The sequence below is a fragment of the Heteronotia binoei genome, chromosome 2, assembly GCF_032191835.1.
Source record: "Heteronotia binoei isolate CCM8104 ecotype False Entrance Well chromosome 2, APGP_CSIRO_Hbin_v1, whole genome shotgun sequence".
Classification (NCBI taxonomy): Eukaryota; Metazoa; Chordata; class Lepidosauria; order Squamata; family Gekkonidae; genus Heteronotia; species Heteronotia binoei.
Genome location: NC_083224.1, coordinates 152,552,838 through 152,570,556, shown reverse-complemented (window position 1 = coordinate 152,570,556; position 17,719 = coordinate 152,552,838). Strand labels below are relative to the sequence as shown.

The window sequence follows — 17,719 nt, the reverse complement described above, 5'->3', positions numbered from 1 at the left end:
TCCACAAAGCACCTCACTCAGTCTCTTCACACACTCAACTTCTTTCTCAGCTCTTGACAAACCAGTCAGCTCTGCCCCCCTATCATCCAATCATAATGAACTTCATGTACCCATCCCACCTCCCCTTTCTAACTCTACAGGCCCACATTTTAGATCACAGCAACATGTATTTAAAACTCCACATTAAAACACAGAAATAAATTGCACAAAATATTTACACAGCAAAATACCACAGGCAGAAAATTGTATAATGATGCCGTTATTATAGCATTCTCACTTGCTATTGTCTGCTCATGAAATTTCAAATAGAACAGGCCAAACTCCCCCCCCCCCCAAAAAAAATCAGAAGGCAATCCTGTACGTTGATCACTCTGTAGCCACCGTAATTGTGTGATCAAAAGTATGATGTGACCCCCGGACTACTCCTGATGCATGAAAGCTCATTCTGGTGGAAGTCAAAGGCTATAATCCCACATGTAGTTACAATGGGAATAAGCTCCCTTGAACTTGAAGGGATTTCTGGAAAAAATATGCATGAACTCATGATCACTCAATGTGGGTTAATTACATCTTAACATCCTTTATCCAAACTGTGGCATTCAGAATGCGAGCTTTGTTTTCCATGTATGTTCATAAACAGCATTAGGATGCTAATTCCCATTTAATAAATGTGTTTGTGGAACAGGGTTAGTAGTTAATGTGAATGAATTAAAATATAATATAAAGCTATGACTGTCTATGGTAAAAAAAAATAACTACCAGTGAAAAGTATTAAACTAAAAGAATTACTTGGGGTTCCAAACCATTTCATTTTGAGGGGTTTATACAAAGGGTTTGTATATGCAAATTTTAATATTCTTGAACATCTGTTGGTACCTAGCCAATTGCCAAACAAGGCTTTGAATTTTGTAAGGGAGAAAGATATCTATTAAATGTTTTAAATAAAATAATAATAAATCTACCTGCGGTATAGCAAATGCTTGCAATTTTGAGGCAGTGCCTGCATACATATCTCTACTGGGCTATTTCACGTTCTTTTAATTACTACCTTTGTTCTCATCATTTTATTTCAGGCAAAAGGATACAAAAAAAATGTAATCAGAAGCCAAAGACTTCTCAGTTTCTGTAGGATCACTGTTGGGACATAAGGCCAGACCTTGTATCAAGGTGATAATCCTCATTTTTTCTTCTGTGGGATGCTGGCAACCTTAAGTGGATAGCCAGTTGTAGCTACCATCTTGGGCTATTGGAATTGTTTCATCAACTAGCTGAGAACCATGGACTACTTACAGAGACCAGTTCCTACAACAATCTGAAACAATTCTAGCCTCTGTTTACATACATAGATGTAACATACATAGATGTATAAGAGCTGATTCCCTGGCACTGTAAGTGTTCTTGCTTAATTTCCTAACCTTCTGTTTGAATAGTACATGAAATACTAATCTCCAGCTTTTAATGGATTTGTATTTCACATGAAATAATAGAAAAGAGTCAACACAAAAAGGCAGAGTGGCAACAGTTTTCTTGTCATGTGACTCAATGCAGGAGATGGAAGCTGTGTCTTCCTTTGTATTACTATATTGAGCTAGGATATGTTACTTCAGCTTTTAATATATACAAACAGGAACTGTGAAGACTCCCAGGACAGGGCAAAATCCCATCCCATTCCCCACCCCACAAGAAAACCCACACCAAATTCCTCCTTTGGTCAGCTGCTCCTTTAAAAAAAAAAATCAAGATCCCCCCCCCCCAAAAAAAATGTATTGTGGTATTTGCATATGAAAGAGGTATTGCAGGTTATTAGAGGAAGGGCTTAAACCCATGTTTAGTATTCATCTGCAAACCCAGGGTTTTCCCCAGGTTTGCAGAAACATACACCCGTGTCCTAGCTAGGTGTCCTACCAGTGGACATTTTAAAAATCTGTACTTAGGGGCCACCTATTGGTATTAGATATATTATAAATATCCTGAATCTGGATAGCTCAGGTTTGCCTGGTCTCAGATTTCAGAAGCTAAGCAAGGTTGGCCGTGGTTAATATTTGGATGGGAGACCGCCAAGGAACACCCAGGTTGCTATGCTGAGCCAGGCAATGGCAAATCACCTCTGAAAGAGGTCTTGCCTTTAAAACTCTACTGAGTCATCATAAGTTGCCGCAACTTGACAATAAAACTCTCCGGATATACAGAAATTTGGTTTGTTACCATTTGCCTTAGGAAGTATGTAGTAGTGAATCTCTTGCGTGGAGCAATCTATTTTTAATTAAGCAAATAATGTAATGAGTAATAAATTAATTACTGTTGGTTAAGCTAATGACTTAAGGGCTGCACTTCCATTGAAATTTATTTGGAAACTCAGTAGAATACTTATAAGGTGCTTTGGAGGTCATTAATTCATGTTGTGCAACACCAAGTACATTAATAATAAGTGCAACATAAAAGTGGACCTGACATATGTCACTGAGACTGGGGCAAGGGAAGGTGAGATAGTCACCCTGAAAGAACTAAAAGCCGGTGGTGATGGTATGTGGGCTCCCTTGGTAGCCATTATAAACCTATCCCTGAGCTGGTGAGACTGCTCTTAAAGAAGCTATCCCAGGATCCAGCCAACTACCACCCAGTGTTGAACTTACTGTTCCTGGGTAAGGCAGTTGAGAGAGCAGTAGCAGAACAGCTCTAGATTTTCCTGGGTGGCACTTTGACCTTGGGCCTCTTGCAATCCGGCTTTCACCCAGGTCATGGGACGGAGACAGTGCGGATTGCTCTCACAGATGACCGTTGCAGACAGCTGGATCAAGGAGGGTCAGCACTGTCATTACTTGTCAGCAGCATCTGACACGGTTGACCACAATCTTCTGACCCACCACCTCTCGGGATTCAAGGGACAGTCTTGATGTGGTTCATCTCTTTTTTGCAAGGTCAGACTCTGAGGGTACCGCTTAGAGAGAGGGTTTCACCCTTTGGTGTGTGGTGTCCCCCAAGGAGCAATCCTCTCCCCAGTGTTATTTAACATCTTTATGCAGCCCCTCACCCAGCCGGTGCAGAGCGTTGGGCTAGGATACCCAGCTATATCTGCTGATGAGTGGTTGGCCAAACATCATCACAGATATTCTGGCCAAGGGACTGGAGGCTGTGATTGGTTGGTTAAAACGGCTATCTGAAATGAAATCCATCAAAGATGGAGGTCCTGTGGCTGGGCCAGGGGGATGCAGGTATGAGATGCCAACTCCTGATTCTTGACCAAGTGCTTCTAATACCTGGATCAAGGTATGGGTGTGTCCCTGGATATCTTCTTTTCAATGGAGGCCCAGGTCACAAATATAAACTGGCTATTTGCCATCTGCACCAGGTTAAACAGCTGGTCCCCTTCTTGTCCCCCTCTGACCTAGCCACAGTGATCCATGCAATTGTCATCTCTAGATCAGACTACTGTAACTCACTCTACACAGGGTTATCCTTGAGACTGACCCGGAAACTGCAACTGGTCCAGAATACAGCTGCACATATTCTGATGGGAACTTCTTTTACAGCCCATATTTAACCAGTGCTCTGTCAGCTGCACTGGCTGCACCTTGAATGTTCAAATTTTTCGTGTTAACCTTCAAAGCCCTACACAGTCTGGGACCAGTATACCTTGGAGACTGCCTCTTCTGGTACACTCCCCAAAGAGCATCACACTCTGGCAATAAAAACCTTATGACCCCAAGCCCAAAGAGTGTCCAGCTCTCCTCGACCAGAGCCAACCTGATGGAACATTCTTCTGGGTGAGATCCAGGGCCTGATACAATTCCACAGGGCCTGCAAAACAGAGTTGTTCTGGTTGAGGCCAGTGATGGTTTTCCATTTCAGACGGGCTTCCTTTTCTTTTCTCCCCTTCCCCCTCACCTTTCCTTCATATTAGATAAATTAAAATTGTACTCCCTTCTAGATTTTATGCCATCTTTTAGCTATGTTTGCTGATTGTATCTGTATTGATTGTAGTGGATTGGTTTTATGTTATTTATTGTATTGGAACTGTTAATGTTTTAATTGTATAAAATGTTTTTTATAAATGATGTCACCTGCTCTGAGTCCTATTTTACAGGGCAGAGCCAGCTATAAATTGAATTAAATAAATTGGGTCCCCATAAATCAGAAGCAATGCCATTGTACTTAGCACACACAGAGTGGAAAGTTCTTCCAAATATGCATGCTTCAAATAGAGTTGCATAAATATTAAACCTCCAGTGTAAAGCTTTCTTTTAAATTCCTCCTTAGTCATTAAGAAAACTTCTATTATTACCCTGAATCTCCTAGCTATACCACAAGGAGAATACTGGGGCCACTGGGAAATGTTTGAGTAAGCTTTGGAGACTTACATTGCATTGGACACTTACATTCTGTTCTAAATCTACCAAATCTGAGTTCTAAATCTACCAATTACAGTTCTACATAGGGGTTGCATTGCTGCTTTTATATAAGGCTTCCATTCCGACATTGCAATCCTATGTAGAGTTACTCCAGTTCTTAAATCCATTGATTTTCATGGGCTTAGAGGTGACTAATTGAATAGGACCACATTGTTAAGTGGGGATAATGCTCAGTATTTACATCACATGTGATGGGTTTAGACTGGAGAAAACTCAGCACAGACCTGCACTACAAGTACCAACAAAGTGACAAATCACCCCTAAGTTTTTTACATAGCTGTAGTAGAAATGTAGCATTTCACTGCAGACCATAAGGTCTACCTCGCAATCTTGTTTTGTAAGCCAGTCCTTGGGTTTGCACAGTAGCAGCCTTGAATGACATGACACTACTCCCGCATAAGAAGGCACAGGTCTAATGCCAGTCTATAAAGGTTCACTCGGAAGGAAATATCACTTTTACTCCTCACTCAAAGGGTGTGATCATGCCCCCCTAAGCTGCTAGGAACCCTTCCTCGCACTATAGCTTTCTGGCTGCAATCGCACACACTAAATGATGCCCTTTCAATGCACTTTTCAAGTGAGTTTTACTGTGTGAACAGGCAAAATCCAGTCAGAAAGTGGATTTACAGAGAGGGCGAAAGCTGCCAAGAGTTCCACGATCAGCCCGCTGTGGTAAGGAAGGGACGGGAGCAGCTTCCCTCGCAGGCCTTAACGGGGACTACCGAGTAGTCAAAGAGCGAAGTCCCTCCCTCGCCGGAGGGCCCGAGTGGGGGCAGAGCAGGCCGAAGCTGAAGAGGCGCCGGCCCGAGACGAATTGCGTGTGTAACAAAGGCTTGGCGACGTGGTTGCTACCGCAGCGCCGGGCGCTTGGTAACCGGGCGTTGCCTCTTTAAGCCACCGGGGCGGGGGGGGCGGGGACATTTTAAAAACCCACCCTTTTTCCACCGCGCCTTCTCTTCGTCCGGTCGCCTGCCTCTTTCCGCCAGCCAAGCTTCTCGCTGGGTCCTGGAGCCCTCAGCCGCCGCCTCTCCCTCTCTTTCCTTTTCCCGCCTCCTCTTTCTCGCGCGCGCCCCTTCCCATCCCATGCGGGCGGCGAGGCAGGAGTCTTCGGCGGCAGCGCAGCCCCAGGCGGCCAGCTCCGGCCATGTCCCGCTACTCCCGCCGCTGCAGCTCTGGGGGGCGCCCCTTGCGCTGAGCCCGGCGGCCGAGTGGCGTTGCAGCGGCCGCCGCTGCCGTGGAACGAGTCGCCGCCGCACTGGGGGCCACTCATGAGTGCGGAGCCGTCGTCTCCGCCTTCCCGCGCCTCCTCGCAGCTCCGCGCTCTCTTCAGGATGGAGCCGGTTCCGCCCGCCGTTTCCGAGCAGCTGGTGGGAGCCTGCGAGTTCCTCAAAGGTGAGGAAGGGGAGAGAAAAGAGCAGCCCCCCCCCCGCAGAAATCCCGTGAGGAAGCCGGGGAGGGGAGGGGAGGGGAGGGGGGGAGGCGCTTCAGCAGCGGCTCTTCTTCCACCGTCCCTCCGGGGGGTCACTGGCTTCCTGCCTTGGAGGCACCTGCCTCCCTGAGAGGGAAAACGGCGCCCTGAGGCGACGCGAAATAGCTTCCCGGGGGTGGGTGGGGGGGAGCGGCAAGGCAGGAAATGAAGAACTTCAACTTTTCCCCCCGTACTTTATTTTGCGGAGGAGGTGGAATGAGGAGGGCTCGCCTTCCCCTCGGGGACAACGGCAGCACTCTTTCGGTGCAAAAGGGGTTACAGAAGGTGGTTGCTCAATCTTTGTTTCGTTTGTGCAGCCCAGATAGTTCGGTTTGGAGGAGATCCCAAGTGTAGCTGGCGCACTTGAAAGACTAACGCGATTGTATTCTCTAGCGTACTTTTTTGCCTGGACGCGAGTCCACTTTTTCAGATCTGACAAAGTGATTCACGAAAGTTTATCCTGGAATAAAATCGTGTTAGTTTCACAGATTCAAACCTCTTTTTTTCTTTTTTTTTTTGCTTCCAGCCGACTAAGACGGCTTTTACTCCTCTAGAGTTGAGTGGGGTTAGCTTCTTATTGCACGTGTTTAGGATTACAGTTGTAATGAGATTTCCTCCTTTCAGACCGCGATGTTCTTCCTGATGAGAACTGTGAGATATTTGGTAGTAAATGATAAACTGTGAGACAGTGGGCTTGTGTTAAAAATTACCGCTCTATACCGGTGACTTTTCTCTCTCCACCCCTCTTTTTCAGACCGACTGTATTTTGCTACTTTACGGAACAGACCAAAAAGCACAATAAACACCCATTATTTCTGTACAGATGAGGAACTTGTCTATGAAAAGTAAGTGTGTTGGCTGTTATTTTTGCTTTTTCATTTTTCTTCCTCCAGTGCCTCTGCTGGCTTTCATTTTCTAGTTTGAAGTGTCTTTTTCCCCCTGCAGTGTGTTGGTAAGTAGAGTTCTTACTTTCCCTTAGATGTTATGCAGAACGAGTAACTGGCAGTGAACTATACAGACTTTGCATACTTGCATGTGTTAAATGAGCTATTTATAAAGCTCTAAAGCGTAACTGCATCTTGGCAGAGTCTTGAATAGAAAATCCCTGCATCTTAGTTGCTTATTGTAAAATGAGTAGTATTTAAGACAGTTGTGAGAACCTAAAGTGAATTTGTTTTTAAAGTATCCAAATCATTTGCAGTAATCTCATCTCTTAAAATCTGGTTTATACCTGTGTCAAAAAATTTAGCTGCCTCTTACTACCATTTGATTTTTAAAAGCGGCCGAGCTGTTTCTCAGCACATGCTAGTTGTAGTTGATTAGCCATAATAATGTATGTTCGGTGTTTATTCAATCCATTGTTTCAGTAAGTGGGTACCATTAAAAGAAAATTGGTTTCTTGTTAAATTCTCTGCAGATTCTTAGATTGTGTTCCATTCCTCTGTTCTATAACATTTTGGAGCAGTCCCAAATTTAGGCTTGCCAATCCCCAGGTCCCAGTGGGGGTTCTTCCGCTTTCCCAGGCTCCTTCCTGCTTCCAGTCAGCTGGCTGATGGGGGGGGCGGGGGAGCCCTGCCACCACAGCCACCATGTGACTGTACACCTCTGGGGGCTCCAGTCTTCGATTGGAAAGGCTTCCTCTTGGGATGGTGTGTCTGTGTTACTTTAAAGAAGTTGGCAACAACTCTTGAGTTGAGATGCCAATCCCTTGCTTCCCAGAAATGGGAGGGGGGCAGGGGGGGAGGGAAATGTCTGCTGAGCACTTCATTATTCCCTTTGTGGAGATTGATTCTCATTGGGTATAATGGGGAATTGATCTGGAGGTATTGGGGGCTCTGGGGGGACTGTGTTTTGAGGTAGAGGCACCAAATTTTCAGTATAGTATCTAGTGCTTCTCCCAAAAATACCCCCAAGTTTCAAAACGATTGGACCAGGGGGTCCAATTCTATGAGCTCCAAAAAAAGGTGCCCCTATCCTTCGTTATTTCCTATTGAAGGAAGGCATTTAAAAAGGTGTGCTGTCCCGTTAAATGTGATGGCCAGAACTCCTTTGGAGTTCAGTTATGCTTGTCACATCCTTGCTCCTGGCTCCACCCCCAAAGTCTCCAGATATTTCTTGAATTGGACTTGACAACCCTATCCAAATTACAAACTGTTATCAAAGAACTCTGACAGCCTAAAGTTCTTAATTATTGACTTTGTAAAATGTCTGTATACTGAAGACTTCTTTTTTAAATCATGGAGTACACTTCTCTTCCTTTGAGATATAGCCATGGTATTGGAAGCCCACAAGATTCTTAAGATAAAGCTAGAAAGAGATTGAAGCTATTAACATAGAAAAATTACTCGGTATGACTTTATTGCCTGTCAGTGATCAGCAGCACTGTAATGAAATTTGAGGGAGGATGAATACTTAAAAATTTAAATATCATGAACCGCTCTTTTATCAAGTTAGTATGGTCTAATTGCAGTGGCTCCCCCACCTAGGATCTCAGGTCCTTTGATTCAAGAGAGACTTGTTGCTTTTAAAATCTTTTTGGTAGGTGCTTGGCATGTGTTTTCTGTGTTCTAGAGTTTTGTGTTTTGAACCCTTTTTAATAATAATAATAATAAATTTATTTTTATATCCCGCCCTCTCCCGTCAAAGGCAGGCTCAGGGCGGCTAACACGACATGGTATGCACCATGATTACAGTAAAATACAATCATTACAACAAAACAATTAAACAGTTAAAATAGATAAAATTACATTCATAAATTAAGTTAAAATTAGAAAGATAGTTAAACCATTATAAATATAGATTTCAGTGCTACAGTTCAAACTATATATGGGATGGCTAGGTGTCGTTTCCCGGGTTTCATCTTAATGCGAGCTGAAAGAGGACAGTTTTGCAAGCCCTGTGAAACTGATTTAGGTCTCGCAGGGCTCGCACCTCTTCTGGTAGTTGATTCCACCATTGGGGAGCCATTATTGAGAAGGCTTGCTCCCTCGTTGTCTTCAGTCTAACCTCCCTTGGTCCAGGGACTTTTAAAAGATTTTGAGAACTGGATCTCAGTGCTCTCTGAGGAACATAGGGGGAGAGGCGGTCCCTAAGGTAGGCAGGTCTTTGGCCATATAGGGTTTTAAAGGTAATAACCAGCACCTTATAGCGAACTCGGTACACAATCGGCAGCCAGTGCAGGTCCCGCAGCCTAGGCTGCACATGTTCCCACCGAGGTAGTCCCACTAACAGCCTGGCCGCCGCATTCTGCACTAGCTGCAGTTTCCGCGTTCGGTATAAGGGCAGCCCCATGTAGAGGGCATTACAGTAGTCTAGCCTCAAGGTGACCGTTGCATGGATCACAGTTGCCAGGTCTCTACGTTCCAGGAAGGGGGCCAACTGCCTCGCCCTCCTAAGATGGAAGAAGGCGGATTTAGCAGTGGCAGCTATCTGGGCCTCCATTGTCAAAGAAGGCTCCAGTAGCACTCCCAAACTCTTGACCCTGCGCACTGGTATCAGTGACGCACCGTCAAAGGTTGGTAGGGAGATCTCCCCTCCTGGTCCGCCGCGACCTACGCAAAGGACCTCAGTCTTCGCTGGATTCAGCTTCAGCCCACTCAGCCTGAGCCAACTCGCCACGGCCTGCAACTCCTGGTCCAGATTTATAGGGACATCGTCAGTCCGGCCGTCCATCAATAGATAAAGCTGGGTGTCATCAGCATACTGGTGGCAACCCAGCCCATACCTCCGGGCAATCTGGGCAAGGGGGCGCATATAGATGTTAAATAACATCGGGGAGAGAACTGCCCCCTGAGGCACCCCACAATTAAGTGGGTGTCTCTGGGACAGCTCTCCTCCAATCGCCACCCTTTGTTCCCGATCTTCAAGAAAGGAGGAGAGCCACTGTAAGGCTAGCCCCCGAATTCCTGCATCGGCGAGGCAGCGGGTCAGCAGCCGATGGTCGACCATGTCGAACGCAGCCGACAGGTCTAACAACAGCAATACTGCCGAGCCGCCTCGATCCAGATGTCGCCGGAGGTCATCCATGAGGGCGACCAGAACTGTCTCCGTCCCATGGCCCAGGCGGAAGCCGGACTGGCACCGATCTAAGGTGGAAGTGTCATCCAGAAAATCCTGCAACTGCAACGCCACAGCCCTCTCTATAATTTTGCCCAAAAAGGGCAAATTTGAGACCGGCCAGTAATGAGTGAATTCGGCCGGGTCTGATGTAGCCTTTTTCAGGAGAGGGCGGACCACTGCCTCTTTCAGGGGTGTTGGAAAGAAACCCTCTGAAAGAGATCTATTTATGATGTCCCGTATAGGACATCTTAGCTCCTCCTGGCAAGCCTTAATTAGCCAGGAGGGGTAAGGGTCCAGATCACAAGTCGTAATAAGCTACTCAGTTTTATTTTTTAAGCTTGAAGTATAATGGGGAGGGTTTGATGAAAGTGTCTTATGATTGGCTGATTCATGCTCAGTCTAATAGTTGACTTCATGATTGTTACTAGAGCTCACAAAATCAGCACTGGGCACAGCTGGCTAACCATGGAAACAGAAACCACTGGTTGCTTTTGAGATTGATTCATTTTGGAAGTTTGCACTTCTGTCCAAAAAGGGATGGGTACAGAATCCACAGTGAACTCACTGTTGCTGTAAATGGCTTTCTTTACTCTAAGTATTTCTCTGTAAAGTATCTTATGTTTCTTGGTTCTAATTCTTCTCACTCCTGACTTTTAAATATTTCTCAGTGAAACTATTTTAAATGGACTCTTTTTTGTTCTTAGGGTTGTGGTGCATATTTTGAGAAGAATTCTGTAAATGACCTAGTCTACAAATGAAACAATTATATGGAAGAATGCTGAGGTGGTAGAATTGGCTGCAGTACTTCCAGGCAATCATCTTTTTATTGTCGTCCCAAATTAAAAAGTTCCTGTAAATGAAATATTAGCACATCATGGCAACTTTTAGGCTATTTGCATGCTGTGTTATTTTTCTTCTTGTAAGGAACTTCGAAAAATCCAGTCCCTCATCTGAAGTCTTAAAGCCCTTCCCATTGTACCACCTCAGCAGTTGGTCACCTCCTTCCACAGCATGGCTGGACTAATGTCCTGCTTAGCAGGTTGGAGGCAAGTCCCAGGCCACAACAACTTTCTTGGCAAGGGTTATGGTGTTCCAGTCCAATGATAAAGTCCAGAGTTCAGTAGCACAATCCAGAATCATAGCCCAAAAGTAGTCCAAGGTCAGATCCAAGAGCTTAAACAAAGCAGTTAACCGGTACAATCATCAGTAGGGTTGCAGACATGTTGATCCCGCACTGGTTGCAGCCCTAAATAGAGAGTTTCCGTACAAGTGTTGCTGGACCACACATCAGGCTTTTTTTCACAAGCTGAGTCTGCTTCCCTTCTCATGAGGAGTACTGAGGCCTAGATTCTACGGTGACTTACCTGTCTGTCCAAGCATTTCTTTATCAGAGGGAAAATCTTGAGTTGCCAGGCATGTACTCCTGCACCTGGTCCATGTCTCTGCCATTCCATGCTGGAACCTTCAGGCTTCAGTGCCTTGCTGGCTCAAGGTCCCTTTAGGGTGACAATGGAAAGCCCATCTCACCGGAAGGTTCTGCCATGGTGGGGTCTAGGGACAGCTTGTCCTACTCTTATCTTCCCATGCTAATCCAGAGCGGTCCAAGACAAGGAGGCTATAACTGCCTTCCTGGCTACAATTCCATGTTGATTGACCACAAATGAGATCTCACACCTCAGTTGTAGAATACTGGAGGATCTCCTCACTACTTTCTGATACTTTGCATCTGGTTCAATAAAATACCAGTTTTGTAACTGAGGATGACAAAAATCTATTATGTTTATTTTTTTAAACAAAGTCTTAGTTTTTGTGTCTGCTTCAACTGCAACCAAGTTTAGTCTTGTTTAAAGTATAATCTGAATTTCATGCAAATTTAGTCTCTTAAAATGAAATTTGTTATCTACTCATAAAGGGCTGCTTTTCTCTGTGTTGAGACCACTGTGGGGAAAACGTGTCAATTACATATGTGTTATTTAATCCTGGAAGCCAGAAATTGGCAAATCATCACAGATGTCAACCACTGAACTATCCAGATGACCTTCCAGCCCGTCTTTTACTTGATCTCTACAATAGGTTCAGTACTCAAACTATATATGGTTATGATTCTGCCCAATAATAAGAAAACAGGATACCTTCCATCTCATAAAGGACACATCTGCTTAGTAGCTACTACCAGCAGTAGGTTATGGTTGAGATTTATTTGTCTACTAGGTGAGTCAGGGCAGTGTTATGACAAAAGAAGGGGCAGACTAGACCAGAAAGAAATACCATCTTCTAAATATTAATTTCAGCTAGCATCTGTCAGCAAAAACATTTCATGTCTTTAAGTTGTCACAGACCCTCTTTTGGAACCATGACAATTAAACTTATTAGAAATATGCTACACTTATTCAGGAATTATCCAAATAATGGAAAAAATAGTTTATTTAAATGAGTTCTCCCCCTTGGTGATTTAATGTCCCTTCTAAAAATCAATCCACTTTGCTTCATTTTTTTATTAGATGGAGGTATGTGGAAGGTCATGGGAAGCAAATAAGTGGGCTCCATTCTTGAGAATCTTCATGAAAGAAAGAAAAGAATAAATGTGTTCAGAAGAAGGAAGGAAATAAAGGGAAAGAATAAATGTGTTGGGGTTGGGGAGGGACAGTGGCTCAGTGGTAGAGCATCTGCTTGGTAAGCAGAAGGTCTCAGGTTCAATCCCTGTTATCTCCAAAAAGGGTCCAGGCAAATAGGCGTGAAAAACCTCAGCTTGAGACCCTGGAGAGCCGCTGCCAGTCTGAGAAGACAATACTGACTTTGATGGACCAAGGGTCTGATTCAGTATACAGCAGCTTCATATGTTCATATGTGTTCAGAAGAAGGAAGGAAATAAACAGACTTGAATTTGGGCTTCTGTCCGACAAGCTGACATTAGTAGGACTGACCCTTTGACTTGAGAGGACTTTACCTGCTACTGATCATAGAGGCCAAATGCTTTAAATTTTAAAATGTTATTGCTATTGTTTCTTGGACTAACATAGCTAATGTCATGTTTGTAGTTATTTTGTTTAGGGTCCTTAAATCTTATCTGAACTGGGTTCCTAGGGCTTGTTCAAGCATTGGGGTTTATGCTGCAAACCTGTCCATTGTGTGTGTGTTTAAAAAAAACCCCTGTAAGCCAGTTGAACACCACGATATTTATTTGCCAATAAAACATCTGTAGGATTAAGCTATAAGTTTTGCTCTGTGTCAGTCATGTTTAGTAGGGATATTGTCTGTTGTCTGGGAGCCAGTTTGGTGTAGTGGTTAAGTGCACGGACTCGTGTCTAGAAGAACCAGGTTTGATTCCCCACTCCTCCACTTGCGGCTGCTGGAATGGCCTTGAGTCAGCCGTAGCTCTCACAGAGCTGTCCTTGAAAGGGTAGATTCTGTGAGAGCTCTCTCAGCCCCACCTCTACCTCACAGGGTATCTGTTGCAGAGGCAGAAGGTAAAGGAGATTGTAAGCTGCTCTGAGTTTCAGAGTGAAAGGTGGGGTATAAATCCAATATTGTCTTTGTTTTCTTCTGCCTAATACAGCATTGCGCTTTTTAATAAATAGTAAATCTGGTGTCTTGTAAGTCAAAGTATATTTCTGTTGCTAGAACATAAGAGAAGCCATGTTGGATCAGGCCAGTGGCCCATCCAGTCCAACACTCTGTGTCATACAGTGGCCAAAAAAACCAAAGTGCCATCAGGAGGTCCATCAGTGGGTCCAGGACACTAGAAGCCCTCCCACCAGCACTCAGTATACAGAACATTACTGCCCCAGACAGAGAGTTCCAACGATAAGCTGTGGCTAATAGCCACTGATAGACCTCTGCTCCATATGCTTATCCAATCCCCTCTTAAAGCTGGCTATGCTTGTAGCCGTCGCCATCTCTTGTGTTAATCACCCTTTGGATGAAGAAGTACTTCCTTTTATCAGTTCTAACTCAGCTGCTCAGCAATTTCATTGAATGTCCATGAGATCTTGTATTGTGAGAAAGGGAGAAAAGTACTTCTTTCTCTGCCTTCTCTATCCCATGCATAATCTTGTAAACCTCTATCATATCACCCCTCAGCTCTGCCACAGTATTTCCTTGACAGGGATTATAGTCTGAACACTGCTTGAACTGCTAATCAATGAATAGATCATCCATGAAATGGTGCCCATATCAAGTGTACTTAAGTGTACTTCTTAGTAGTAACTAGCTGGAATAAAAAAAATGAATGAGGCTAAATTGTACAACATCCAAACATTACTTTGGGAAAGAAGAGAATATGATCAAAGGTTTTGGTGGTGAGCTGATAGAAGAAGTTTTATCTAATGATGGAATTGGGAGCTGATGTTGTAGCTTTGTTGTCCAGAGTGTTCTTGGTTAATCTGAGGAAATAGGTAGCTTCTTTGATGTCAGCAAAGATACCTCTGTCTTGAAGTTTGAGTACTGTAGTTTCCAAATCAAATTAACATTTACCTTAAGACCAAATGATCAAGAAACATCATTAAGTTAAGTTTTAGAGTTAGACTTCATTTTATTTTGGTTTTAAAATAAGTAAAATTTTTCTGGAATCCAGCCTAGACAGTGCACAATAAAAACAGAAAAATTAAAATATAATGATGTGCTTAAGTGCATACAAAAAAAATGTGTTTAAAAAGCAGAAAAATGACAGTGTTCACACTGTATCCTTGCTGTGATTCATGTTTTGTAAAATAAAATCTTGGCATTCGATACTTTCTGGTATTGAATGAAAGAAAATGCCAATGCTTAGTATATTCCGGAAAAACTGCCAATGCCACTTTCCCTCCTTTTCAAGCAGTTGACTCTGACATTTCTCTTGTTTAACAGACCTGAATCGTTCTTGTGACTTAGAAAACTATGCATCTTGAGTGTTGTACTTTAAAATGCCCTATATAGCCCAATGGATCCATTAGATAAACTTAGCAAAACATTTTTTAAAAAAATGACTAGCCATGCCAATCCACATTAATTGACTACTTTTGTATAGTTCTAATTATACTTCTTGGTAATAGCAAACCACCAGAAAGAGTCCAAAAATCACTTCTAAATCATCAAAAAATAGGGGCTTCTATTGTTTGGCTACTTAATGTAGCTTTGCAACTTGTAGCTTTTAAAATAATTGTGTTGTAATCATAGTAATTTACATGATATTAAAAATTTAAAGAGCATTCTGCATAGCTTAAAGCACTCTGTTACACAACTAAATTGCCTGCCTCCAGTACAACCAAATAAGTTGTTCTTTGAAGTGGTGAACTGTAGCACTGCATTAGATCATCAGAGAGGGAATTTCAGGCACAGGAGTTCAGCCTTGCAGGTAGGTACAGAAAACCTTTTATACCACAGTTGTTCTTGCCTGCACATATCTTTAGGTTAACTTACAACTTTAGGTTAACTCTAACTCTGCTTAGGATACACTAAGTCGGTTGGTATCAGTGAATTTAGAAGGGTGTTAGTCTGTTTAGGATTGCATTAATAGGAGCTTAAACGATTACCTGGCACTTAGTTCATGTGAATAGTGTTGTTACTCACCTTATTTCAGGATCATTGTTAGTCTATCACTCTGTTTGAATACGCTGACCGCATTCTGGCTTCACAAAATTACGCTAAAGATTCAGTACTTTATTTTTTAAAAAATCAAAAACCTATTCTGCTTAGCTGTCAGCTGCCTCCTCAGAGCTGTAGAATGCAACAGAAGTAGAATTCAAGGGCATATTTGAATTAGACCAGAAGACTATTTAGTTAAGGAATTTTAACCAGAAGCCAACCAGATGCTTTTCGGAAATTCTCAAGAAAAAATGATGTCAGCCATCTCCTATTACTTGGCTTCCAGGACCTAGTAATGTAGACACCTTATTTGTATACATTCGTTACAAGTACTGGTAATTGTAGTTCCCATGAACTCATCTAATTTTTAAATTAGTGGCCATTGCTACACTGGCTAGCAACAAGTTCCTATGATGATTATACACTGTATGAAAAACTGCTTCCTTCTCTTTTCCACAATGTACTTCAACTACAAAGCATCTCTGTAGTCTCTCCATGCAGGTTTCTCCATTAACTTCTTAGTCATTGTTGTTTTGACTAAGAATCCGCAATGTTTTCAGCCGTTCATCATAAAGATGGTCTTCAACCTCTGATTTATTTGAATTGTTCTTTCATGTATCTCTTAAGCTCTAATCCTCTTTGGTATAGGGTAGCCTGTAGCTGTCAGGGCTTTTGTGCTACAAATCAATCATGTTAGATGGGTTAAATGTGGAATATGGAAACAGACATACCCCAGTGCTTGTACATGAATAGGTTCGTATATGGTGTGTTTCTTTCTTTTGCTAACATTATTTAAAGTTTGTTAATATTATTTAAATATTAAAATAAGAAAAAATTCTGAATTTTTCCCCAAAATCCCACATCAGTGGTCTCAAAACACATCTTTAGAGAATCTTGTATTTTGAAAACTCCTGCTCATCCATGCCTATTGTTTCTTTTTAATTATTTAACAATACATAAGAGACCTTTTTATCCTATTGCCACTCATTTTTTCTTCCCAAAAGGTGAGTGTGGCAAGGTTACAGGCATTATTCTTAATCTTACAAGAAGGCTTTTTACTTTGACAATCCTAGCTTTCAGTATGTTTTCTGATAATTTTGCTGAGACAAATGTTAGGCTGGCACACTTGTAACTTTAATAAATTGCTTGGTAAATATGCTTGTTATAGTAATCTTTTAACTAATACATTTAGTTTTAAAATTTCATAGTTGGGTTTCCTTAGAATACTTAGGCTAAAACCTGTGGTATTAGTGATAAAACAATACATCTTAGCTCTAAAAGAGCTTCATTCTTTATTCCTAAAGCAATGACTGATTTCTTACCAACCTCTTCTGAAGTCTGATTCATGTGAATCTTTATAGGAGTGGTGGTATTGTCTTCTGTTTACCTGATAGGAAAGCATAGGGGCAATGGGCAGAGTTTAGGAACTTTTAACAGGCCCATAGCTACAGTGGGGCCCTCAGGGTCCTGGCCCCACCACTTCAGCACCAAGGTCAGGGTCCCAGCCCCACCTACTTAAGTACCAAGGTCAGGGCTCCGGCCCCACCACTTATCACCCTCCCCCCCCGCTTCCATCTGTGCCAGTTTAATGGATTCCCTTTTCCTTCTCAGCTGAGGTTGGAAAAATGGGGAAGCCCTAAAACTGTCCTTCCTATCCTCTGCATTCTCCATTCCGTGACAAGACCTATTGTGTTCTTCCCTGCATGAGGCTGATGCTGAGCTCAGGTTTCCAGCCTCCTGCTTAGAAGAGATGGTGCACCTCAAATCACCCAGGCAAAGAGCAGGGCAGTTCACTCTGCAGTGCCCAGTTACCCCTTCTGTCAGCAGAAAGGACTCCCTGGCTTGGCGAGGTCCTGCAGGGGCACAGATGTCCTTAATCACTGGGCTGCGAATGGTCACCCTATGTGCAGGCAGAAGCTGAACATCAGCGAGAGCCTTTGAACTGTTTTCTTTATTACCGAGGGAAGACAATGCTGACCTAGCAAAGAGGCATTTCTCAGCAACCTCACAACAGCCACGACTGAGGGGTGGGCTAAGGATGGGGTTGAGCATCTTGGAGCTCATAAACTTCTCTGTTTGCTGGTCTCCTGCTGAGCACATCTTTTGTCTCCAGTTTCCTCTCCTGCCCAGCTGCCAGTAGGAAGCATACCGCTAAGGAATGCCCATCCTTTCTGAAGTGGCAAGCCATGTGTATGTGTATGATGGGAGAGGTACACAAGCT

At 43.3% G+C, this 17,719-nt stretch overlaps 2 protein-coding genes across 5 annotated transcripts in view; one reads left to right on the top strand and one right to left on the bottom strand.

The window, feature by feature from the left end:
- The window catches only part of SLC30A7 (solute carrier family 30 member 7), a 190,813-nt gene that overhangs the window by 70,645 nt on the left and 102,449 nt on the right, over nucleotides 1-17,719 (bottom strand). The gene's annotated exons all lie outside the window — the stretch shown is intronic.
- CDC14A (cell division cycle 14A) overlaps nucleotides 5,447-17,719 on the top strand; it is a 104,367-nt gene continuing 92,094 nt past the window's right edge. For all 4 annotated transcript variants that reach the window (XM_060232271.1, XM_060232270.1, XM_060232269.1 and 1 more), the window contains exons 1-2: nucleotides 5,447-5,801; nucleotides 6,632-6,722. In XM_060232271.1, the coding sequence (XP_060088254.1) occupies nucleotides 5,678-5,801; nucleotides 6,632-6,722 (215 nt within the window). In that variant the 5' untranslated portion in view covers nucleotides 5,447-5,677. The remainder of the gene's footprint in view (nucleotides 5,802-6,631; nucleotides 6,723-17,719) is intronic.